This window comes from Electrona antarctica (assembly GCF_951216825.1).
Source record: "Electrona antarctica genome assembly, chromosome: 5".
NCBI classification, from domain to species: Eukaryota; Metazoa; Chordata; class Actinopteri; order Myctophiformes; family Myctophidae; genus Electrona; species Electrona antarctica.
In genome coordinates, this window is record NC_136810.1 from 42,326,372 (window position 1) to 42,351,446 (window position 25,075).

A 25,075-nucleotide genomic window follows, 5' to 3' on the forward strand; every position below is an offset into this window, starting at 1 on the left:
GTAAACACAAACATTGAAGACAAAAGTGAGGATGCAAAATGTGATTGGTCAGACAGTCGGAATGAGATGATGTATGATGATGTATGATGATAAGAGCACAGCTCACTTCACACGGGTGTGATTTTTATCTTCTAATATCCGCTAAATGAAAAGAGTCGTCATATATTAAAGGTTTGGAAGGTATATACATTCATACCTGGTGAGCATGATCCAAAGAGGAAGAACTGTCAACAGCTGTAGTCCAGAACTTGGATGTTTGTGGAGCATGCAGCCGTACCAAAGACACGATTGGTTGGAATGCTGCCATGGACAGAGACTGATCAGGTTCCACCTGGAGCTGCAGGCGTTCCAGACACACCACTGCCACACAGGAATTACCCAGAATCCTCTGGGCCACTGGATCAGTCCTACAGAAACAAATCACCAAGTTCAATAATGACTATTACATTTTTAATTTAAAGTACGGTCATGAATGATACTTTCCTCACATCGTTAGGCTGTGACTTATTCTCCTCTACTGATGTCCTCTGCTAAAATGGCATTTGAAAATTGCTGAAGAATGATTTAATTATTTAAACCCCATATTTCCATAATACAGCATTGTCATTCATATTTCAACACTATCATCACTCAATATGAAACTAAAATAATTGGAAAAACATGATTTTGAAATCTTTATCATTTTCATATACGTTGATTCAAAACATCATGATGATGCATGATTTTCATCTGAAGGAGCCAGCAGTTCACATGATGTTGTTACCTAATTCTCCTTAGTTGTGTTGCTATGTTTGTGTCAGCGACAGATGAGACAGGAGGATGCCTTTGCCTGTTTGTAAACAAAGAGCCCACCTGGGTTTCCCCATGGCATGCTGTTTCCATCCCACAGGACACAGCGGGGCTGCCATGCTGTTATATTGAAAGAGAAAGAAACATGCGGTAATTCCACCAAGACGTCTATAGTCATTACAAACAGTTTTACTGTCAATTTACATTTTCAGATACACTTGATAACACAACAAACAAAATATAGGTATCATTATTCGTTACTGTTATAATATATAACAGTATGACGTATATTTATATATATCTTTCTTGTATTACCTAGAATAGATCATTGCATGTCCTTTTCCTGTTTTAGTTGCTCCTTTTGTTTTTGTTATTACTATGTAGTTGATGCTCTCTTGTTGTGTTTTTTCTCTTTCTTGTTTTGTTTGCTCTTACTGTAAAGCACTCGTTGTCTGAAATGTGCTATATAAATAAAGATTGATTGATTGATTGATTGATTGTATTACTTGCTGTATTATGAAGCTGTGCTGCGCTGCAGTGGTTGCCAGGTCTGCAGATGTTGTGGGCTCTGGGTCAGTATCAAGGGACAGTGCAGTGGTTGCCAGGTCTGTGGTTGTTGGCTCTGGGCCAGTATCAAGGGACAGTGCCACCAGTGCTCGCAGTTTAGCCTCTCGTGGCAACAGTGTTGCCCGCCTTTGGGGAAAGTTAGTTGCCATGGCGCTCGCAACACAATCCTTCCATCTACCACCAGGGCTTCTCTGTGGGGATAGGGGAGAATATAAAGCAGTGGTTTTCAACCTTTTTCATTAAGGTCCATTATTTATTCAGCATTTGATCCACGGACCATCATTTGATGATATTTTAGCCTCTCAGACCCAAAACTGAAGAATATTTTTGTTATCGTTGACACAGAAGTCCATGCTGTTGGCAAACGTTGATCAAAATAACAGTTCTTCTACATTCTCTAATTGTGTAGACTTCTTGTAAATTAAGTAATGCAGATGTTTATAACAACAATAAGGTAAATCTTGAGAGAGTAAAATGAAACCAAATGGACCCATTTGGTTTAATGTTACACTCTCGAGAGTTAAAGATATATATTAAGGGTCCATTTGGTTACCAACTCTCCATCATTTAGCTCATGGGGACCACCTGGAACCCCCTCAAGGACCACTGGCAGTACCTGGACCACTGGTTGAAAACCACTGGTATAAAGAAAGAAAGTAATAAGAACACAAATTTATAGTGGTGAAGTCAAACAGCAGAAAGCTTTCCAAACAAGGAGTAAACCCCCCCCAAGAAGTGCTAAAATACAGCATTCAATGCTTTTAATTTTCCCCAATATCCAGCCATTACTGACTACGTGTTCTATTCTGACAAATAGGCCAACAGCATAACAATAACATTGTACTTGTTAAATATGTAATCGTGATTACACAACACAGTCACAACACAGTACCGGGGTTCAGACATAAAGCCACCTCCTACTAAAATATCCCTTACCTGACTATGAGTTGTAGTCAAAGGAGAAACTAGATGTTTGCTTTGTAAATACAAAAGAACATTTTGTCAGGGTAGGGTGTGAACTGAAGTGAGGCTAAAGCGGATGGGTTCTCTTGTGTGTTCAGCACTGAGGGGCACGTCAGAGATATGATTGGTGGAGAGAGGTGGTGATAATAATACGTATGTCAGTCAGTGTCTCCAGACATTTCGACTTGTTGTGCCTCTGCAAGATGGTGAAAGACAGAATATAGCATATACTTTCAACTGATGTACATGTTCAGATGCTGTCGCCCTTCACAATCCCTCAAAATCCCATATACTATTATTGTAATACATTTGAAGCTTATGTTGTGTATAGTTGAGGTAAAGCGTATGCTGTTTTGTCTCGACCACAAATTACCCCTAGCCTACAGATTGATCTCCCCACAGTCTTCTCTGTACCTATACACACACACACGCACGCACGCATGCACGCACGCGCACACACACACACACACACACACACACACACACACACACACACACACACACACACACACACACACACACACACACACAATCTGAGGGAAACATTTCTTGACATTCAGAAAACAATAATACATTTTAAATTACATATTCCAGAAATTTGGCATCAAAAACATTTCTTATTATGTCAACAATCTGCAAATTAACCGACTTCGTTCAGTTCGTTCCAGTCTACCCCGCCCTCCAGTAAGCGTCGCTGTAGACTTAACTCTCCACCTATCCCAAAAGAAAATCTCGCACAAAACCGTGAGACTTTGAGTTCCCTTTCCTCTTTCAACTCTCCTCCAAGATGGTAGGTGCTGTGATATACTGCAGTGCTTCACTATTTACTTTAATCTACGTCCATCCGCACTTTATTTATCTACGAAAATACTTGCCGAGTGTAGTTCCAAGTATATTCTCGACTTTCCTCTGGTCCTGGTATAATATTATCGACAAAACTAGCACAAACACGTTAGAAATGGGAGAAGACTCATAGCGTTTCACAGTTCGCTATATCAGGCTCTTCCATGCGACTTGACACCACTGACTGCCCACATGTCTTAAAAACACAAAAAGCACAAATGCAACGCGAGTGTAATGGCTGTTCTAGAACACCAATGAGCTTGTAAATGTGTCCCAGTCTGTCTGCCGAGGCAGGGGAGCTAAATTGGGTTAGCATGAGTCTGATACACCGGTGGTGTTAGCATTGAGCTAACGTTATGTATTTAGACTCAAACCCACCATTTCTAGAACTAACAAGCGTGTACCCGGTAGCTATAAAATGTAGTGACCATCACTGATATTGGGTTGACATTGGCCGAATAAAGCATATTTGGTTTAAGCAGGTGTCTGTCTGCTTAACAAGATAGACTAGCATGTCAGCTAACTGCTATACTCTGTGAGATGTTCATCTTATCGAATGTGTTGACAGCCCACCAAGAAGACCAAGACCAGGAAACTCCGTGGTCACGTCAGCCACGGACATGGTCGCGTTGGTGAGTTGGATAGTACTAACGCCTCATATAGACCTTAAACTGTCCCGTAACTCCCTTTTGCTGTGTATTGAACAGGCAGGTAGAACTGTCTGTCATGTCATAACATAACCTACCTCTCCATTTTACCTACCACAGGCAAGCACCGAAAGCATCCTGGAGGTCGTGGTAATGCTGGTGGCATGCATCACCACAGGATCAACTTCGATAAATAGTGAGTTGTATGAATTACTTTGTTTTATTTAGTAGTCTAGTCGAGAATTTGTTGACGCTTGAGTGGAGAGATGCCTCTTTATGTGGAGAATGCAATACATTGAAGTGCTGAACTACAACCAGTGGGAAGTTCTAAATTGTTTACATGCATTTTATAAATGGCTTGCATCCTACATATCGGGATGCACTTTGTTTTCAAAATGCTTTGTTACATTGACTTATATCAAGTTTATGCATTTGGGTGCTCGGATATTAAATGTATGGATACCCTCTCTTAACTCCTGACAACACCAGACATCTGTTGTCTTAGCCTAGTGGCTAATTGCATTCACTTTGAGTCTAAATTAATTCCTCAAAATTGTTCAAATCAAAACCAGCCATACTTCTATTCATTCTAAACATTGCTCCGGTTAGCCCCTACTTAGTGCATTGTCCCGACCAGTGACTGGTCGGAAAAGCTTACGAGCCCCACTCTAGGCATCTCTGAGTGGTTAAATGAAAGACCTGAGGTCGATTTCTAGTTTTCTGAAAACCTAGGTTTCTCTATCAGTGTGGTTCTCAAAATGTATTAGTAGGAGGTGGCTTATGTCTGAACCCCGGTACTGTGTTGTGTTCGTGTTGTTGACTCCCAAAATACAAAGATGTATTTGGCTGCCAGCCCCCATCTTGACATATGTTGTTCCAGGGACCCCCAGAAGCACAGATTTGAGTTAAAAACGTTTGTTGTGAAAGAATATATATATATATATATATATATAGGCCTAGATTTGCACACTTGTTTACGATATAGATATGCTATTTTTCAACAGCTAAAGTTTAAAATGACTAAAGTGGTTTGAAAGCTATAAAGTGACACATGTGTTCCAGGTCTTAATGTCTAAATTGAAATGAACCGGTTTAGAGACTCTAGAGTCTCATCTTGACACTCCTCATTGTCTTGGTGTGCTTGAGTTCTCTGAGAGTGAAGACTGTTCCTATTCACCGACTAGGTCCCTGGGAGGCCAGTCACCCACATGGGCAGTTACAGTCGGTGTCGATACAACCTAGTTGTTGTGATATTGTACATTTTAGCGTTAAACAGTGACACGCATGACAAACCACAGGGCTTAAAGTTCTCAATCCTGAGGATTTCTTAGGGGTCATTAATGAGATCAGTGCAGATTTGCAAAAAAAAAATTCAGTCTTGGGATTTTTTTTTATAGCTTTAAGCCATGCAAACCAGTTATACATTCAGAAAGCACAGAAGCAAAACACTTCCTATGAACTGCAGCCATGTCATTGAATAGTGGTATTAATTATTGTGGAGCCCATGCCACCGGCTCATGTTGTTGAATATTTTGCAGTAGTAGTTATTTGCCTAATCCTCCCTTCACCCTGTGTTAAATCTTCAGCCATCCTGGGTACTTTGGTAAGGTGGGTATGAGACACTACCATTTGAAGAAGAACACAAAGCATTGCCCCACCATCAACCTGGACAAGTTGTGGACTCTGGTGAGCGAGCAGACTAGGCTCAACTATGCTGACAAGCCGGAAGGCGCTGCGCCCATCATCGATGCCGTCCGCGCCGTAAGTATTAACCCTGTGTGTGGGATGTGAGGATGTCTGAAGAGTGATTTTGTTTGATATGCAGAATTGGACTGCAATAAAAGCTGAGTGCAGGCACTGCAGGGATGTAACTGCTTCTACGCCAGCGCTTGTGGCCAGACATGATACTTTACTGGTGGGACCATTTGGGGGGTAAAGACAAGTACCTGCAAGTGCCCACCTCTGTTGAGTCTAGAGTGAACTTACAATACCAAAATGTCTGCCTCTTCCGTCATCCAGCATGGCAGTGTTTAGGTGAAATTGGCATGCGTCACCATCTTCTGAACTTAACCTTAACACTTAGATGTTTGTTGGAGTACAGTGGAGGTGAGGAGTCAGAAGTTACTAGCATTGGAATTTGGCTTAAGGGTTTGAATGCACGTGGTACATCCTGCTTGCTGAACATGTACATTCCAGATGTAGACAAGGCATAAATTGGCAAGTACAAGGACTACATTTATAACAAAACTGCTTCACAGCTCCTAGTATGCCACAGATCAGTACTGAACTTTATCTGTTCATCTATACTTGGCAAGTCTGTATTTGGGATTTGTTTGTTTTTTGTCATACCACTTTAAAGGGATAGTTCAGATTTGTTTAACTTAAGCTGTATAAAATACTGTATTCATTCAATGAATGCTGTGTGGGAGTTCTGCTCTGGTTTTGGTGAAATTAATCCACAAAACTAACGTCATTTATATTGCTGACCTATTTCTAAAATATTAGTTCAACTTTTGTTCATTATTTACCCCTCTATCACACGGAACTATGATTATTTTTTTGTGTCCATATCACTACGCCCAAAAAATAGTTCCATGTGATAGAAAGTTGCGCTAATATTTTAGAAATGGGTCAACAATACAAATGATAGTTTTGTGAATTAATTTACTTTTACTGCATGGCCCCAGTGCTCCCCACAAAATGACCGGAACTACTTAATATTGACCAAAACCAGAGCAGAACTCCCACCACAGGACTCGGGCAATCAATTAATACAGTTGCAACCACTATATTTATGGCAAGTATTTCATACAGCTTAAAGGGGAAAACCACCCATTTTCAACATTTTACTATGTCATTAATACACCTTAGAGCTGTTGTGTGGAAATAATAAAAGTCCCCCTATTTTGTATTTCCTAGAACTGTAATTATGAAAAAATTCATTAACATGGTGAAACACATCTTGATGACATCATCAAGATGTGTTTCACCATGTTAATGATTTATTTCAGACCTCTAGTTCTAGGAAACACAGAATGGGGGAACTTTTTTATTATTTCCACACAACAGCTCTAAGGTATGTTAATGACATAGTAAAATGTTGAAAATGAGTGGAATGCCCCTAAGTAAAACAAAATCGGAACTATCCCTTTAAGACACATGTAGATTCTGTCAGAGGCGTCAGTGTGTGTAGGGGATACTGTAGTCAAGACTCCCGAATGGTGTTCGTAGTCTGTTGCTTAAACAGTAAGATGAAGCATTAACAATGTAACATGTAATGGTGAATGTAATCTTTTTCACAAAACCTTGGCACTAGTGTGTAGGGTTGAATGCAGAGTGCATTGGCTTTAAATTCCATCATCTACTGTTAACTCTTGGCATCTCTGAGTGGTTAATTGAAATGAACCAGTTTAGAGACTCTAGAGTCTCATCTTGACACTCCTCATTGTCTTGGTGTGCTTGAGTTCTCTGAGAGTGAAGACTGTTCCTATTCACCGACTAGGTCCCTGGGAGGCCAGTCACCCACATGGGCAGTTACAGTCAGTGTCGATACAACCTAGATGTTTTCTAATGCAGTAGTTTTCAACCTTTTTCATACCCGGGTCCCATTATTTATTGTCCACCATTCGATGAGATTTAGCCTTGTAGACCCAAAACTAAAGAATATTTTATTGTCGTTGGATTAGATTTAGTCCACAACTCCATGCTGTATTGATGTTGGTACCATAGGACAGATAAGGCAAACGTTTGATTATTTGATATGCTCCAATACTTCTTGAATTAAGTAGCCTAATGCAGGTATCTAACAACAATTTAGCTCTTGACAGCGTAAAATGAATGCACCCTGATGGGTCCATTTGGTTTCATTTTACGCTCAAGAGTTAAAGATCTAATAATTTTGTTGCCAACTCTTCCATCATTTAGCTGAGTTCTGACTAGGTGTTAATATGCGTACTACATCAAATGAACTAGACTAATTGTGTGTTTCGTTCGCCACAGGGTTACTACAAAATCCTGGGGAAAGGTAAGCTGCCCAAGCAGCCAGTGATCGTCAAGGCCAAGTTCTTCAGCAGAAAGGCAGAGGAGAAGATCAAGGCAGTCGGAGGAGCATGCGTGCTGATGGCATAGTGTTTTTTTCCAAGAATAAAGTTGTTTGTCTGACACATTGTTGGGTATTTGTGGGTCATTTGTATTTCTCCTGGAATGTGGAATTTATAATCTTATTTTCTGCAAGATGGTTGCATCATAAATTGAGCAAAAACAAACTGTTGTACAAAATAAAATGTAAAAGCCTAGTTCGGACTAGCTAATATCTGTCTACCTGTGATTTTAAATTGAATCTTTTGAATATAAATTGTTTTAGATACATGTGCAGGAATTGTGGTTGATCCCACTTGTACATGTTTACATTATACTTTTGTGGTACACATGTTCAGTAATGGTACCTCGGCTCATACTGTGCAAGGAAACCATTTAACATTTGTGTACTTACTATATATATATATATATATAAAGCCACCTCCCATCTGGGCTACAGCGTTGGACAATGCTGTAAATCAACATCTTCAAGGTTCATGTTGATGGTCAAAATTGTGCTTAAATCTTAAGTGGATCATATAGAGAACTAGAAAAAGTGCCCTTCTGGGCACAGGTCTCCACCAGGAGGATAGGACTGTGAGATGTTTGGCAAAATGTTTAGGATTAATATAAACATGTCTTTGAGGCATTTTGTTCCAAAAATGTGTTTTGCAAAAATCAACCTGTTGGTGGCGCTATAACAGGCCAATGTGTAAAGGGTGGGATATATTCCTCAGCCTAGTAAGAAAATGTGTGAAAGATTTCACGTAAATTGCATGCTGCGTTCATGATTTGAGGCTTTTGTTCAAAACGGGGCAATCTTGCAAACTGTGAAAGCTAATTATAGCCAATTAGGATGGAATATGAAATATCGGACAGATCCGACTTGAGCACATGACCATAGAGATAGTGTGTAACGATTTGTGAGATTTTTGGACAGAATCTGGAGGAGTAATATAAAAAAATGTGTTTTACAAAAGTCGGCCTCCTGGTGGCGCTATAAAAGGCAGATGCGGAAAATGCAGGTCAACGGTTTGTCCTTGGCCTCTAGGGAGTGTGCATGCAACGTTTCACACAGATCGGTGCAGTTTTAGGTAAAAAATGTGAAAAGCTGCCTCATGGTGGCGCTATAACAGGCCGTTCTGGAAAATGTGGGGCAGAGGTTCATCGTTGGCATCCAGGGAGTGTGTGTGCAAAGTTTGGCATCGACCGGGTTAACGGTGCCGGAGATTAGCTGGTAACAGACGGACGGGGACACACGGACACACGGACGGAGTGCAAAACATACTCTCTCCCCATGCCTTCGGCCTGGTGGAGACAAATATTACTTGTAGTACATTAAGGACTGATATATTTGTAATTTAAATATGGCCTTTGACTTTCGAGATAGGCCTATATGTATATCAAAAAGAAATTACCGGTATAGCAATAGCCAAACAAAATAATTTGTGTAGTGAGGCAAAACCATAGGGCAGTGGTTTTCAAACTTTTTCACATCAAGGCCCAGTAGTTTAGCAGGTGGGGTTGTGGGGTGGGAAATTTGGTATAGCATATAGTAAATGTCTATATACATGCATTAATGAATCCACTTACTGACCAGCTGTGGGTATTGAGCAATTGTTTTTATAGGTGTTTATGTGACATACTAGACATATACTGTATAAGGCAAAAATGTAAATTTCATTAGCAGTATTATGTTTTAAGTAGCACATGTCAAACTACTAGGTTTTCATGATTCTGAATCCATTCCAAGTATTAGTTTTGTACAAAAACACCCCTTGGGCTAAAAACGGCCATTTCAATCATCACAAATGTGATGAGGTCAGCACATTTTGGGGAATTTGGGCAAGTGGCATATAGCCGTTTTATTGGTCCATTTGGTTTCATTTTACGCTCAAGAGTTCAAGATCTATAAGGGTCCATTTGGTTAACAACTCTCCATTAGCTGGGGACCACCTGTAATCCCTTCAAGGACAAGTTAACTGGTGGTCCCCGGACCACCTAGGAAAGATGCTGGTGATTGGTGAATGAATGAATTACGGAGGGGCGGAGTGTCGGCTCCAGTCTCCAGGACTTCCTGTGAGAGCAAAACAAGTAGCATAATATGGAATGGTACTAGATAGCAAATAGAAATGCGCGCAAACGTAATCCGTTTGGCTCTGATTTGTGATTTCTCAATCTCATTCAAATTGCGACACTGTTAAATTCCACGTTCCTACTACGACTCATTAAATACTTGCTTCTTCGACACGGTGGGTGGACAAACTTTTCGAATAACTTGCTGCACACTGTTATTGACAGACATAAGATAGACTAGACATGGTTCACATGACGATGATAAATCATCATGCCAGTCATGTTTCAGGGCTAACGATAGACATGTATGATCGATGTCATGGTTACGCTAATCGACGTCTTTAATACAATCACCGAACCTATAGGTCAAAGCATTAAAGGCAAAGCGAGTATCTAGAAATGACCGTTGGTCAGGGCCGGGTGTAGTCTCCGAGATGACCATGACAGACCAACCCCTGGCCAACCAGGCCTTTTTGGAGTCTTCCCTTCGCCGCTCGGCTCAGCTGGGACGGCAGGTCCTGGAGAGAGCCTCCAGACGCCGGACAACAGGGGACGAGGACTGGTCCAGAGTCAGACCATCCGGACGATCCAGTGCCGCGAGTCAGTCCAAAACTCCCAGCACGGATGACGTTGCGAGAACCTCTTTACAGGTAGGGGTGTGTGGGGGGATTAAAATGGAAGAGATTTATATATTGCACTGGCCTAAAAAAAAGTGGCTTCTAAAACTGTTTTAATATTATGAGATTTGTGATCAGTTTATTAGGCCACCAGGTGGCGTCCATTGTTTGATCAAAGGCTACAATACATCCAGATATTAATTTAAACCAAAATTAAGGTACCAGTGAGTAGCAATATGCCTATTCACTGGGGACTATGCAAGGCAGAGGCGTCCACCCCCCTGAGTCCAAGTTAAGCGTTATTCATAGTCTGGATTTTCGGTGGTGAGGTCCACCGGAGACAAGGCTAGACTTGTGTGAGTGGTGTGTGTGTGTGTGTGTGTGTGTGTGTGTGTGTGATGGCACTAAAGTTGACCCCTAGCCTAGGCCTAGCCCCTCTCCTTTCTCTCTCTCATACAATTATATTTAATTTCCCTACAGAGAACCTATCTGGACAGTGCCTTCGAAACCATTGCTGAGTTCATGGTTCAGACTACTGATCAATGCAAGGTCAGTTTATTATAACTGTAGATTCAACAATGTGATGTTATAATATACCATATTATGTATACAACATTGTGCTGGTTTTGTATAGTAAAAATATCGACTTTGTTCAGAATCTTTATCAATCAGACTGCTGCTTTGATCCTACTGAAATGGAGAGAAGCCATGTGCGCAGGTTCCATTCACAACCGACCACCAGGACAGCTACACCTGCACTGCCAAAAAGGATACAGGTAAGACCAGTGGTGTAATGGTGATTTTTCCCGGTACCACGACATCTTGACGTCATGCGCACGCACTTGCACCTAGCCTAGCGTATATTGTTTATAGTATATGAGAGTTTTAGACACACAAACACAAAAGTAGACTTAAAATAATCAGACAAACTTCTTTACTGTGCTGCAGTAGCGAAACTAAAACGTTTGCTTTGGAATTGGACGAATCTCTTCTTTGATGGTGGAGGAGGCATTATTGTTGCGTGCAGAACACCACAGAAGCAGTAGCCTACTGGAAAATTGTCACACTTTTTTCTATTAGATTAGAACCTGGTAAAAAAATTTAGTTGTTGAAGTGCTTTATCACTGACAAGCCATTTAGACCTGAGGATGCATCTGCGTCATCTTATAGTTTTTAACCACTTTAACCATTATTTTAAAATGTAGCTGTTGAAAAATGGCAGATCTACAAGCTCATAGCTATGAGCTTGTAGATCTGCTATTTTTGGAAAAATGCAAATCTTATCTATCTATCTATCTATCTATCTATCTATCTATCTATCTATCTATCTATCTATCTATCTATCTATCTATCTATCTATCTATCTATCTATGTGTGTGTGTGTGTGTGTGTGTATATGTGTTTTTAACTCAAATCTTAGCTTCTGGGGCTCCCTAGCTGGAACATATTTTCAGATGAGGGTCAGTGGCCAATTACATACATGTTTAATTAGGATCCTTGACATGAAATAATTTGAGAACCACTGATGTACTGTGGAATATACTGATATACTTCTGAAAACTGTCAGGATCTGGAAGACATTTTGTAGAATCTGGTCTTGGGTATAATGGTAATGGGTTTAATATGTGCCGTGTCTTCAGGGCCAGGTATCTCCAAGAGAGGACTTCTGCATCGAGGTGTCCCCGGGGACGTACGCCATCACCGCTGGCATGCAGGACTCACTCCAACAGACCCAGATGGTCAGCATCAATGCCGGAGAGAGTATCAACCTCACCTTTAACCTCTGATATACATACCACTCCCTTTACCTTCCATAGACCTGAGGCCGCGACTGTGTCGTCTTAGCTTTTAACCATTATTTTAAACTTTAGCTGTTGAAAAATAGCAGATCTACAAGCTCATAGCACGGCACCGACCTTTTAACCTACAAGCTACGAGCTTGTAGATTTTTGAAAAATCGTGAAAATGTTTGCAAAATGCAAATCTTTGAATATATATTCTTTCACAATCACAGCAAACGTTTTTAACTCAAATATTTGCTTCTGGGGGTCCCTGGAACAACAGATGGGGGTCCGGCGGCCAAATACAGATAATGCTGGGGGTCCTTGACATAGTTCTGTCTATATTCTGTTTGATGGTTGCTGTTCTCTATGTAAAGCTGTCATTATATAGAACACTTATAATTACAGATGTGACTACATATTTTATTGTAGTTCATAGTTTGATCACCACTGATATAGAAACAGGTTTTTCAGAAAAATGTCGGGATTTAGAAGACTTGTAGAATCTCAATGGGTTAACAAAACGGATAGATAAGAACTGTAAGCTGTACAGTATGTGTGTAATGTGTATATAACATTGCTTCAGGGGCCTTTGAGCTTTGTTTATTGTTTGTATATTTTTTAAGCCCAATCTACAGTGCCATAATTTCTCTTGGTCATGCCGAAGCTCAGCTTGTGAGTGATGACGTGATGCTGTGTGACTCAGTTGCAGGGCCAGTAGAATTATTGTCTGCCGGTGAAGTGGCACAAAATCTTTATAAGAGCCAATCAAGATTCTATGGTATTGTGTTTCAAATAGCCACAGGACTTATGGATTCGGCCTTTGAACTGTGCTAACAGCAACAGTTTACATTTTATTGTCGTTTAAATGTTTATTTGCTGCACAATGAGAAGCCATATTTTTTACAAATGTCTATGTGAACATGCAGGAATTCTGCCATAGGACACCACAGAATTTATATGCACAAGACCACAAAATAAAGACTATTTAAGTAAATACTTGTTTGGAGGTACTGCTTCGATACAGTAATTTCAAGTGTTTGTGTTCTTGGATATCATTATGTTTCAAGTCTTAAATACTGCATGGTAGGGTTGTCCCAATCCGATCACGTGATCGGAAATCGGGGCCGATTATGTAATTTTCAAATGATCGGAATCACATCGGGAGCAAAAAAACGTGATCGGAACATCTCTGATATATTATCTGATATTATATCCATATCATCATATTAGACTGGATATTGTCTGTGATTTGGGATATTGTGCTATTGTGATATGGCATAAACGTGTTCTATAAAAAATAATACCGGATCGGGAGATACTCAAAATCAAATGATTGGAATCTGATCGGGAGCAAAAAACGTGATTCGGGACATCCCTACTTGGAAGTTATGTGGGAACGCCTACTGCGTAACAAAAAATACTTTCTGGCCTTGACAGACCATGCATCCAAACAAAAGTCCTGTCTGATTGCATTAAATGACGTTAAACAACGTTAAATAAACTCACTTTGCCACTCGATTTGCCACTCACTTTATGCAGGTGCATACCCTCTATAATAAAAATATCGGATCGGGAAATATCGGTATCAAATCAAATGATTGGAATCGGATCAGGAGTAAAAAAAAGTGATCGGGACATCCCTACTGCATGGTCTTCCTCTTCAGGTGTAAACAGCAGTGGGGGTGTTGTCAGAGAGAGACTGAAATCCCATAGGAGGTGGTCGACGTTTTTGATCCAAACCAAACATGTTGCTCATGCTTGATTGTCTTCCTCCTGAAGCAGGAAGTGATTGGAACAGTGAGCTGTGATTGGGCGAGGCGCTGAACTGCAGGACAGGGTAGCTGAATCTCACAGGCTGGTAGGTCCTTGGCCCTGTTTTGGCTGCAAAAACAAATTTAAGAAAATGTACAGGATTTGGATTTATTCCGAGAGGTTAAATAAAGGGCTAAACATTCAGATCTACTGTACACCGCATCCTGTATCCATTTGAATGTATAATGTAAATGTCTCATTGAGTCAAGCAGAGACTAGTTTAGATTATACAGTGGTGCTCAAAGCGGGGTCCGGGGACCACCAGGGGTCCTTGAGTGTGTTCCAGGGGGTCCCCAGCAAAATGGGAACCAAATGGACCCTTGTGGGACTGTTACATTTACATTGATTTTACAATATAAATCGGGGTCCCAGTCAGAGATAGAAATGCTGTTAAAATGAGCTTAATGCAGAGGTTCTCACCGTTTTTGGCTGTGGACCCCCGGAAATGCTTTGGCCATGTCTCGCGAACCCCGCCCGCCCCCTCCCCACCCCCAATAGAAATTGACCGCTGCAATAACCTTAATAATAGAGAAAATACATCATAAATAAATACTAAAACCAGATATAATCATAGGGAAAGTTTACTTTACATGTACTATGTAAACTCTTAATTCCCAATTTCCAGCCATTCAGCTGCAAAGAAAATAATCTGGGGCCCCCCTAAAATAATTTGGCGACCCCCTGAGGGGTCGCGACCCCTGGGTTGAGAACCCTTGGCTTAATGCATGTCAAACAGGGGGTCCTCGAAATGAAAACTGTTGAAAATGACTGCTAGAGCCGTACAATGGGGGGGTCTAATAAATATCCATTTGGGGGTCCTTGACATGAACATGTTTGAGAACGAATGGTTTAGAAAGACCGTGATTTATACAGTATACCTGGCTGGGTGTGCTGTGGCTCCTGAGTGTTGCGTCTCCAGTACCTCCAGGGAGGTCGCTCTTGTTCTTCATTCTAGTGTTGATTTTAACAGCAAATTTAGATTTTAGTCTCTTGAATAGTTTTCATTTAGTTTTAGTCACATTTTAGTCAACTGGAATGTTTTAGTGTTAATGTTGTTTTAGTTGACTAAATATCATAAGATTTTAGTCGACTAAATTTTCAATTATATTCTAGTCTTAGTTTTAGTCATCATAGCTTAGTTTTCATATAGTTTCCATTTAGTTTTTGTTGGTGAAAAGTAGTTGACGAACATTTTTTTGTCATAGTATTAATTGACGAAATCAACACTGCTTCATTCCTCACCTTACCAAAGGCAGGCCGCTCCAAACTGGCCTCACCCTCGGACAGAGCTGAAGAGGAAGAAGAAGATGCCACCTCAGGTTCACTACTCCTCACTGTGTTTCTGAGGCCCTCAGGAGGTTCAATAACGCTCGCTGTGTTTCTGAGGCCCTCCAACTGCAGATCCACCTGCCTCTCCAGCTCAGCTCTCTCAAACCCGTCCCGCCATGATGCGGGACTGCACTCGCAACAAGTGGTGGGCGGCGGGTATATTAAGGATGGCCATGGACGGAAGCTTAATGGACAGTACTGGACTGAAGGAGCTGCTGCTGACTGGCAGTGCTGTTCACAACAGAGTTGGGGAGAACATGAGGAGGAACTGGGAAGGCAGAACCAGTTACTATGGCATGGTCTGGGGGCTGCTGCTCTGGGGAGCTCCCTGACCATCCTCTCGTGGTGGGAGGCATGGATGAACACAGCCAGGTCGATGGGGACCTCGGTCACACTGCCGTCCCACATCAGCACCTGCAGACCTGCACCACATTCTGTTGTTGCTGTGGATGGAAGAAAGACACAGACCATAGTGTTGTATATATGGAAGAAAGACACAGACCATAGTGTTGTACATATGGAAGAAAGACACAGACCATAGTGTTGTACATATGGAAGAAAGACACAGACCATAGTGTTGTATACTGCTGGTGATTATTTTAGTTACGTCCACAGATGTCCACAGATAGACATGCCTATCTGTGGATGTAACTAAAATAATCACCAGCAGGGTGCAGGGAAAGGAAAAATAATTATATATATATATATATATATATATATATGTGTGTGTAACACCCAGGATTCAAACTCGGGTCTCCTGCATGAAAGTCCAACATCTTAACCACTAGAACAAAGGGATATCCCTAATGGACTAGGGGAGATATTAGACTTTTGAGGCCATCAGGCAGAGGCTCTGAGACTGCTACACATACACACACACACACACACACACACACACACACACACACACAAACTCTTCAGAAGTCAGTATTACATATATATATATATATATATATATATGCTTTAGCAGACAGTTTGAGGGTGCAATGGAGTTAAGAGGTTTTGTCTGAAGCGTTTTTTTACTACTTTTCATTGGTTCAATATTTTTTTAACCAACACATAGATGTGAAGGGTGTTCAATAGCACTGATTTATGCAAAAAAAAACTAAAAAGTTCTCCCGACAACGATATATGAATGTTTGTAGTTGTTCTCTGTCCACATAAACGTACTGTATTATGCGGGAGAGGAGGTATGCAAAGACGCCCATACTTGCATATAGATTTATGAACAAAAAGTTCGGAAATTCACATCAGAAACTACAAATTCCATACAAATGTGCTTCAGGATAACACAGCAAAATACCGTATATACAAAACATTCAAGTGTAAATTCACAAATTGATTAAAAAGTATGCTGTGCAAAAGTGCAAAATACAGAACGCAGCTACAGAGATCATACCTTTGAGATTGTCTCTGCGCTCCATGCCTGTCAGCACTCTCCCAGGTCCATATCTCTTTAGGGTCGGTTCCCACGGCGTCAGGACAGTGTCCCCGGGCCCTAGATGGTGTGAGTGAGCCTTGGTGTGGTTGATCATGTCCGGAGAACAGACAAGCTGTTGACGAAATGCCTCAGTGAAGCTAAAGCCGGCAGGAGCACTACCTGGGTGGTCGAACTCCACTACCCACACTCCTCTGCGACCCTGTTGTGGGATTCATTGGAAAAGGTCATTTGTTTTATTTAACCAGCACAAATTTATTTTGTGGGTATTTTATCACTGCTTCACTACTTTGAACTAAACTACACAAAAATATGAAACTTATGTAGAGTACTTCATATCTCTGCTGTCAGGAGAAAACCACCTAACTCCAAAATGTTCATTTTTCAGGAAATGAAAAATATACATTTTTCAGGAAATTAAGAAAACCTTATATTTTGAAAACAAGGCAATACTGCCCCATCAAAGTTGGTGTTGTGACTTTATATATTGTAAATTACTTGCATAAGAGGGGGCAGAGGAGGTGGAGTTAGCTGCTTTAGCAGACAGTTTGAGGGTACAATGGAGTTAAGTGGTTTTGTCCAAAGCACTTTTTACTACTTTCCATTGGTTCAATATTTTCGAAACAACACACAGACATAAAGGGTGTTTAATAGCACTGATTTATGCAAAAATGGAGTTAGGTGGTTTCCTCCCGGCAGCAACAAATATGCAGTATGTGCCCCCCCAAATATGCTAGGTGCTGACCTAGTATTGTGAAACCCTGTAGTACTGCGTCCAAATATAAATATGTGTATCTACTGTATAATAATAACATACTTTCTTAAATTATATGGCAAAGAGATTTAGGATGTGAAATAAGTGAAGAGAAATGGTTGAATATAATTTCCAAAGTTGGGTGGGCCATATTAGAAGAAGCAAATGTAATGTTTTTTTTACTACACCCCTGTGAAACTGTTGAGGATGGGCTTGGTTGAAGACAAAAGATGTTGGAAATGTAAGGGAGAAAATGGTACATTTTTACATGCTTTTTGGGAATGTCCTTTGGTTTTACCCTTTTGGAAAGAGGTACTGAGAAAACTTGGTGAATGGTTGGGACTGAAATACCAGAATCTCCAAGGTTCTGTCTCCTGGGTGATAACACACTTTTGCCACAGGGGGTCACCAAGGCACAACATGAATTGGTGACTGCAGGCTTTATCACGAGGAACTGGAAGAGTTTCTACACCAGAGCTCACAGACTGGACCCGACTTATGACTGAAACTGCATCTTATGTCAAAGGAAAGTTCCATTTAATATGGGACTACTTTTATTTTTATATAAAAGGATTGGTGTATTAGTGGTATAATACATTACAGATGATATACGGTAACCACTGACTGAATTGAGGGGTGTTGTCCATTTGTCCTAGTTTTTGACTGCTTGTTATGTTTTGTTCTTTGTCTTTTTATTTTTGTCCTCCTTTTATGTATGTCATGTGATGTTTGTTTTTGAAATTTTGAAAAATCTATTAAAAAAAACTTACAAACAAATAATAACATATACGGGCCATCAATTTATTGCGCCTTTTGGTAAAACTATATGGAGATAAATCACTGATAATATGTAACATAATACAATATACTGCCAGCTATATGGCTATAGCATCTACCGGTAATTAAATACATTTTAAGTCTACCACTAAATTACCTGTACTTCCTGTACAACAGTGCCCAGGTAGTACAGGCCATCGGCTTCCCTCCTGGCTAACACTCTGCAGCCTGGTAAGAACTCTGTAATGGCCAGGGTGCGACCGGACAGCACACAGCAAGTTGTTGGACAGAACGGATTGCCCAGACTGCACCTTCAGAACCACACAAAGTTCAAACTCAAGACATTATTTTCCCATAGAATTACATAAAATTGGACGAGAAAATGGGGAGATCTCGAAAGAACGGCTAAAAGCCGAGTGAAATGGAGGACATTTGTCAACGGCCTATGCAATAATGCACCCTAGAGCAGCAAAGGGTTAAGTCAATTAAGTCAAGTGTGGGTGGCGGTGGCTCAGGGGTAGAGTGGCCGGATGGTAACCACAAGGTTGCCAGTTTGAACCCGGGCTCCCCCAGAGTTAGTGTCAAAGAGCAAGTCCTTGAGCAAGACACTGAACCCCAAATTGCATGGTTTCCTCCGCCATTAGTGTGTGAATGTAATGCACAATCTATGTAAAGCGCCTTGGATAAAGGCACTATATAAATGTACCATTTAAGGGTTATTATTATGCTGAGCTTCACAGGACAGGACGGGACCACAATGTACGGATGATAACACATCCCGTATGTCACTTTCATGCAGAGTACGGGTGTTGACCCGTCAGTTGACATTGACAGCACCAGCCTGACACCATTATCAACTGTGTTAATGTTTCTAATCATAAAAAAACATAATAAAAGTGTGCAATGATCTCTTGAATTGTTTGGAGTGTTACCCAGGACACTGACCTGAGCACAGGGAGAGGCACGTGCTGGTGTGGGATGACAGGGGTGGACTGACTGCAGGGTTTTACTGTGGAGACATTTGGTACTGATGTAGGGTTCTCCCCAACGAACAGTGGAATCACCTGTCAGCCGACAAGACAATTTACACAATGAACAGTGGAATCACCTGTCAGCCGACAAGACAATTTACACAACGAACAGTGGAATCACCTGTCAGCCAACAGGACAACATTTACACACAGTGATTTTACACTTTTGTTTCTTCATTATTATGATTTATTTTCATCTTTTTTTAATTAATTGATTTACTTTATGCCATATTTTATTATAGAGGGTATGCCGTATGCGCATGCATAAAGTGAGTGGTAAAGTGAGTTTAACGTTGTTTAACGTCATTAATGCAATCAGATGGGACTTTTCTGTTTAGATGTATGGGCTGTCAAGGCCAGAAAGTATGTTTTGTTACGCAGTAGGTGTTCCCACATAACTTCCAAGTAGGGATGTCCCGATCACGTTTTTTGCTCCCGATCCGATTCCGATCATTTGCTTTTGAGTATGCCGATACCAATTTTTCCCGATCCGATATTTATATTTTTTATAGAACACGTTTATGCCATATCACAATAGTACAATATCCTAAATCACAGACAATATCCAGTCTAATATCATGATATAGATATAATATTGATACTAGGGATGTCCCGATCACATTTTTTGCTCCTGATCCGATTCCGATCATTTGAAAATGACGTGATCGGCCCCGATTTCCGATCGGGATGTGATCCGATTGGGACAACCCTACTTCCAAGCATGATGATGATGTCACGCAGGCGCATACCCTATATTTGTTTGAAGTCACTTTTATTTCCCCCCAGGTATAAAAAAAGGGATCAAAGGTCACCTCCAATGACCCATCTGTCCCTATTGGAAGCACATAACAGCTCCCTCCGGTGGTGTGAGTCAGACACTGTAGGAAGTCCCGTATTTTGGTATCTAGTGGTCCAACGTTTGAATCGGACAGGTAGAAGACGTTCAGCGGCCTCCCGGCTGTCATGGTGGGCAGAGCTTTTAGGACGGCCTCGGGGCGGTCCGGCAGGTCTCTGGTGACCAGATGGACGGAGTGACAGGCCGGGTCGCTGAGGGCCGTGCTCAGGACAGCCAGCAGGTCCCTGCCGGGGCTGCAGCTTAGGGAGTGGATCCAGGAGAGAGCTTCGTACACCGTGTCAGGAGCACAGGGGAGCATGTGGTGAGACCAGCAGTTCACCTAGACAAAGAGTTGCTGCGTGTGTGTTTTTTTTTAACAGTTAAAAACGAAAACAAATAAACATGGTTATTTTATTTGCCAAAGTGGCCAGTACAATGGAGGACAGTCTAACAACATCATTTTTTTGCGCAGACGAAAACGAAAGCCTGGTACCGAGGCTAGAAGATACTGGTCTCCCCAATCTTGTATGAGAAGGTGGTGATGTTAGTGAAAAAGATCACCTGCCACTTTCAACATTTTTTGTATTATTTTTTTATCCCACGATTTTGTGGTTAACCCATTTTTTCACCCAGTGTCAATTATCTAATGTGGGCTCTACACTCCCTCCCTTCTTTTCACCTGACAGGGGTTGGACGTAGCGTGTGGAAGGAACACGTTATTCCAACCAGTTCCTTTCCCTTCCATCAGGCTGGCCAGCTTTTTTTTCTTTTTCTTTTAAATTTGTCTTTCTTACACAAAATCAAGATCTAGTAACAAATAGCTAGCCTAATGGTTGGTGGAGCTTCTGAAGTCGATGTTTCCCTCACTGGCAATCCTCCAATATTTATTGCAGGTGTTATACTAGTCCCATATTACCTTGTATGAAAAGGTGATGATGTTGAAGAGAGAGTCCCTGAGCGAGGCTTTAGTGAGCAGGGTCTGTATCATCAGGCGTTTCACTGACCCCAGAACAGAGCTCATGGCCTCGGAGGTGTCCACCACAAAGGTAATGTTGTGGCACCGCTTTCCCAGGAACAGTGGGATCAGCCTGTGGACCCCTGGCCCAGCCCCCTGGACCCCTGGCGGTAGCTGGATGTCTGATTCCATGTTGCTCTATAAGCAGAGAGAGTGTAGCAGAAGTGGAAAAACCTAATGTCTTGTCAAAAGTATTGTCGCCCTAGCATTTATGGGTGATGTACCGCTTTTGGTCTCAGCAACCACCAAGCAACCAACCAAATGTCTAGCTGTTACTGTATATTTAAATGTAAATGTGATTTGTAATGTCGGGAAATTATAATTATACTTCTTAAATGAATCTGTGAACAAAGAACCATACAGTGTTTCTGTTCTGAAACAGCAAAGAAGCAGCTAAATGCATCTTTGTTCTCATGTTTATAAGAGAAGAGAATAACACTGATGACGGTCTTTTGATGGAATATTTTCTATTTAACATATGCATTGAGAGAGTTTGAGAGTTACAGCTCCATTTGGTTCCTAACAATCAAACATGTAGTTGGGGACCTGAACCCTCTCAAGGACCCCTGGGGGTCCCTGGACCCCACACTGAGAACTATAGTTCTAGGGACCCTGGTCTGAATAATGACCATAGTGTAAGGTAGTGTCATTTTCTCACAATGCATTAACACCATCTTGGAAAGGATTTTGTCAAAATGTTTTCCTGCATGCATGTCCACTGCATCTTCTAGCCAAGCAGGCTTAAAATTCACACGTTAAACAAAACTTTCATGTTATGAAATATATGGCATGAATACATTACCTGTAACGTTAGTTCTTAAATCCCCAGAGAGCCCTCTCTACCACAGTCAGCTACTTTAACTTCATTGTTAGGCTGTGGGTTGCTATGGCGACAGATCCACCAATGTATTATCATGGCCACTGTCTGGAGGGGGTTGGTTCAACTGCCTTTCAACGCTCACATTGTGCTCCAGCAAAAAGAGCACAAAATATTATACTACACTATAGTAAAAATGTTTCCTATTTTTCTTATACTGCTTAATGTAGGCTGAAGCACTTTGACCTACATGTTTTGAATGAAAGGTGGTATACGTTCAGTACATGTTGGTATTTTCTAAGTAAAGCAAAGGAAAGAATTACTTATTGAAGGTGTTCTCAATTAATTTCGGGATGGGGTGCATGAGTGCATGAGTCCGGAGTCGTGTTTTATCATAATCAGTCGGAATCGGACGTATCCCCCTCGGAACTCAGGTCTGTCAATCATTATGTGTAATATCCGAGTGGATCCGAGAAGACCCGTAGGTAGCCCCTCTCGGGACCCCCCGGTTTAGCTCTTGTCTTTCGCTACCCCGGAGGGTCCCTTAATTACCATCGGTCAAAATATATATGGTAATTAGAGAATGCAGACGGACTTGGCCTCGCATATGTCCTTGCTGCGCTGTTTGAGTGATGGTTATATGTCTCTAAAGAAGCATATATCGGCAATATAGTAATCTCAGCAAGGCAAATGGCTTCTTGGTTAGAGTGGGTGACAATGTTATCACACGTAAAGATGAAATTACCTACCTAGGTTCCATCCTGGAGGCTAATCTTTCCGGTGATAAAATGGCCACCAACGTAATCAAAAAAGTCAACCATAGAACAAGATTCCTCTACAGGATCTCCTCACTGGTCAACAAAAACACCTTGAAGACCTTAACAGGAGCCCTTGTACAGGGTTTCTTTGACTATGCATGCACCTCCTGGTACCACAGCACCTCAAAGGCCCTTAAAACCAGGCTCCAGACTTCCCAAAACAAACTGGTCAGGCTCCTACTTGATCTAGCCCCCCGAACCCACCTCACCCCTGCCCACTTCGACAGGCTGGAATGGCTTAGGGTCAACGACAGAGTACAGCATCTTGCAATGGGTCTGGTCCACAAGATTCGATACACCACCAAGATACCCATGTACCTGTCTAGATACTTCCTTAATGTTAACGAAGTCCACACCCACAACACCAGAGGGAGTGCAACGAACCATGTACAACCCAGATTCGGCACAAACAAGGGACTAAATTCTTTTCGCTCCTATGCCACCAAAATGTGGAACACCCTACCAACTGTCATTAAGACATGCGAATCCCTTGACTCCTTCAAAACCGCTCTCAAAGGGCACCTACGGATGGCTGCAATTCGAAACTGGCCCCCGTAAAATCTGAATCCCCCCCCACCGCCCCCCCCTTTTCCCCCTCACTGTATATATTTATTTTCCCTTTTTACCTCCTTTATGATGAATTCCTGTTCTGTCTATAGAAGTGTCTATTTGTACGTCTCTAAATGTTTTGATGATTTGAACATGGTGGACCCTATTGGAAACAAGTGTAATGCTTAATTGGGTCGTCCACTCACAGTTAACAGCCTTTGTATTGAGTTTGTGCTTGAAATGTACTGTAATTCTGCAAACTGTTAATAAATTCTTCAATCAATCAATCAAGGAGACAACGGAAACCTCAGCGAACGGCGCAGAAGCCGTTAAGTATTTTTTATCTTTGTTAGACCGTTTTGGCAGCTCTGAAATTCTCTCTTCCTCACTTCCCATGTCCCGCCTCCCGAACGGTGGCTGGCTAGCTGCACGTCCTAGTTACTGCCTCTGATTGGCCGACCGCATACATGCAGGATGTTTATAATGCTGTTGTGTCGTGGGAGGCGGGACATGGGAAGTGAGGAAGAGAGAATTTCAGAGCTGCCAAAACAGTCTAACAAAGATTAAAAATACTTAACGGCTTCTGCGCCGTTCGCTGAGGTTTCCGTTGTCTCCGTTGTCTCCTATTGCCGATATATGCTTCTTTAGAGACATATAACCATCACTCAAACAGCACAGCAGGGACATATGCGAGGCCAAGTCTGTCTGCATTCTCTAATTACCATATATATTTTGACCGATGGTAAGGGACCCTCCGGGGTAGCGAAAGACAAGAGCTAAACCGGGGGGTCCCGAGAGGGGCTAACCCGTAGGCTACTGTGTGTGTGAACTGTCTGTGCTTTTTTGTTAATTCATTCAGTGTGTGATTGTGTGCCAGTCTGACTGAGGCTATATACTCTTTTTCTCTGTCCGCTGCATGTGCGCTCATGCTCCGCATCGCTGCGGAGGAGAAAAACGGGGAAATAAGTTCTGTTTAAAGTGTGATCATTTAGGCTGACCTAGGTTCAGGTTAGTGTTGCAGCGACACGAACGGCTGTGTTACGTGTGATGATTATACTGGTTTAGGATCAGCAGCGCAGGCCCGGTTCTTCCTACAGGCCGACGAAGCGCCATGGGGGGGGGGGGGGGGGGGGGGGGGGGGGGCTGCTCTGTCCCAACTCTGTCTGCCAGTGTCCCCCCAGTGCCCCCCCAGTGCCTCCCCAGTACCTCCCCAGTGTCTCCCCAGTGTCTCCCCAGTGCCAGTGTCCCGCCAGTGCCTCCACAGAGACTCCCCAATGTCCCCACAGTGCCTCCCCAATGGACCCCCAGTGCCTCCACAGTGTCCCCACTGTCCCCCCAGTGCCTCCACAGTGTCTCCTCAATTTTTGGGACAGAGTAAAAAAAATAAAATAATAATAATTGCGGAACCATTTTTTTGGACCCGTGAAGAGCTCTACTCTGTATATGCTTGTGTGTGAAGAGGGCAAACTGCCTGACTGTGAAAAGTGGACTCAGTTTACCCTCTTCAGACACAGGCAGATATACAGTAGAGTGAGTA

The 25,075-nt window shown here is 41.9% G+C and overlaps 3 protein-coding genes and 1 long non-coding RNA gene across 5 annotated transcripts; 2 read left to right on the plus strand and 2 right to left on the minus strand.

Moving 5' to 3' along the window:
* Positions 1 to 308: 308 nt before the first annotated feature.
* On the minus strand, positions 309 to 1,448 carry LOC306922870. Its single transcript, XR_013789974.1, has 3 exons — positions 1,296 to 1,448; positions 764 to 909; positions 309 to 407 (listed from the first exon to the last, which is right to left on the minus strand). It is a non-coding gene; the product is annotated as an uncharacterized lncRNA (long non-coding RNA).
* Positions 1,449 to 3,029: 1,581 nt separating this feature from the next.
* rpl27a (ribosomal protein L27a) lies at positions 3,030 to 7,975 on the plus strand. Its single transcript, XM_079500849.1, has 5 exons — positions 3,030 to 3,109; positions 3,731 to 3,794; positions 3,930 to 4,005; positions 5,396 to 5,570; positions 7,809 to 7,975. The coding sequence occupies exons 1-5, from the start codon at positions 3,107 to 3,109 to the stop codon at positions 7,935 to 7,937; spliced, it is 447 nt and encodes a 148-aa protein (XP_079356975.1). The 5' UTR covers positions 3,030 to 3,106; the 3' UTR covers positions 7,938 to 7,975.
* A 1,876-nt stretch (positions 7,976 to 9,851) lies between these two features.
* Positions 9,852 to 13,346, plus strand: akip1 (A kinase (PRKA) interacting protein 1). 2 transcript variants are annotated; one of them, XM_079500628.1, is made up of 5 exons: positions 9,852 to 10,138; positions 10,328 to 10,612; positions 11,060 to 11,128; positions 11,236 to 11,355; positions 12,220 to 13,346. In XM_079500628.1, the coding sequence occupies exons 2-5, from the start codon at positions 10,397 to 10,399 to the stop codon at positions 12,364 to 12,366; spliced, it is 552 nt and encodes a 183-aa protein (XP_079356754.1). In that variant the 5' UTR covers positions 9,852 to 10,138; positions 10,328 to 10,396; the 3' UTR covers positions 12,367 to 13,346. The 2 variants fall into 2 exon arrangements, with proteins under 2 accessions (XP_079356754.1, XP_079356753.1); XM_079500627.1 differs by having other exon boundaries at positions 9,852 to 10,612.
* A 677-nt stretch (positions 13,347 to 14,023) lies between these two features.
* Positions 14,024 to 21,486, minus strand: cUnh11orf16 (chromosome Un C11orf16 homolog; the record flags this gene model as incomplete). The annotated part of the gene is made up of 8 exons (XM_079501233.1): positions 14,024 to 14,244; positions 15,054 to 15,126; positions 15,418 to 15,947; positions 16,904 to 17,144; positions 18,631 to 18,784; positions 19,419 to 19,537; positions 20,317 to 20,679; positions 21,256 to 21,486. The coding sequence occupies 8 exons, from the start codon at positions 21,484 to 21,486 to the stop codon at positions 14,024 to 14,026; spliced, it is 1,932 nt and encodes a 643-aa protein (XP_079357359.1).
* Between the last annotated feature and the right edge of the window lie 3,589 nt (positions 21,487 to 25,075).

Bases quoted from the DNA above. Each gene is read 5' to 3' on its own strand.
- rpl27a (XM_079500849.1), top strand. The intron at 3,795-3,929 runs GTGAGTTGGATA...TACCTACCACAG, and splicing joins CCACGGACATGGTCGCGTTG to GCAAGCACCGAAAGCATCCT. The intron at 4,006-5,395 runs GTGAGTTGTATG...TTAAATCTTCAG, and splicing joins AGGATCAACTTCGATAAATA to CCATCCTGGGTACTTTGGTA.
- akip1 (XM_079500627.1), top strand. From the start codon at position 10,397: ATGACCATGACAGACCAACCCCTGGCCAACCAGGCCTTTTTGGAGTCT. The intron at 11,129-11,235 runs GTCAGTTTATTA...GACTTTGTTCAG, and splicing joins AGACTACTGATCAATGCAAG to AATCTTTATCAATCAGACTG. The intron at 11,356-12,219 runs GTAAGACCAGTG...CCGTGTCTTCAG, and splicing joins CACTGCCAAAAAGGATACAG to GGCCAGGTATCTCCAAGAGA.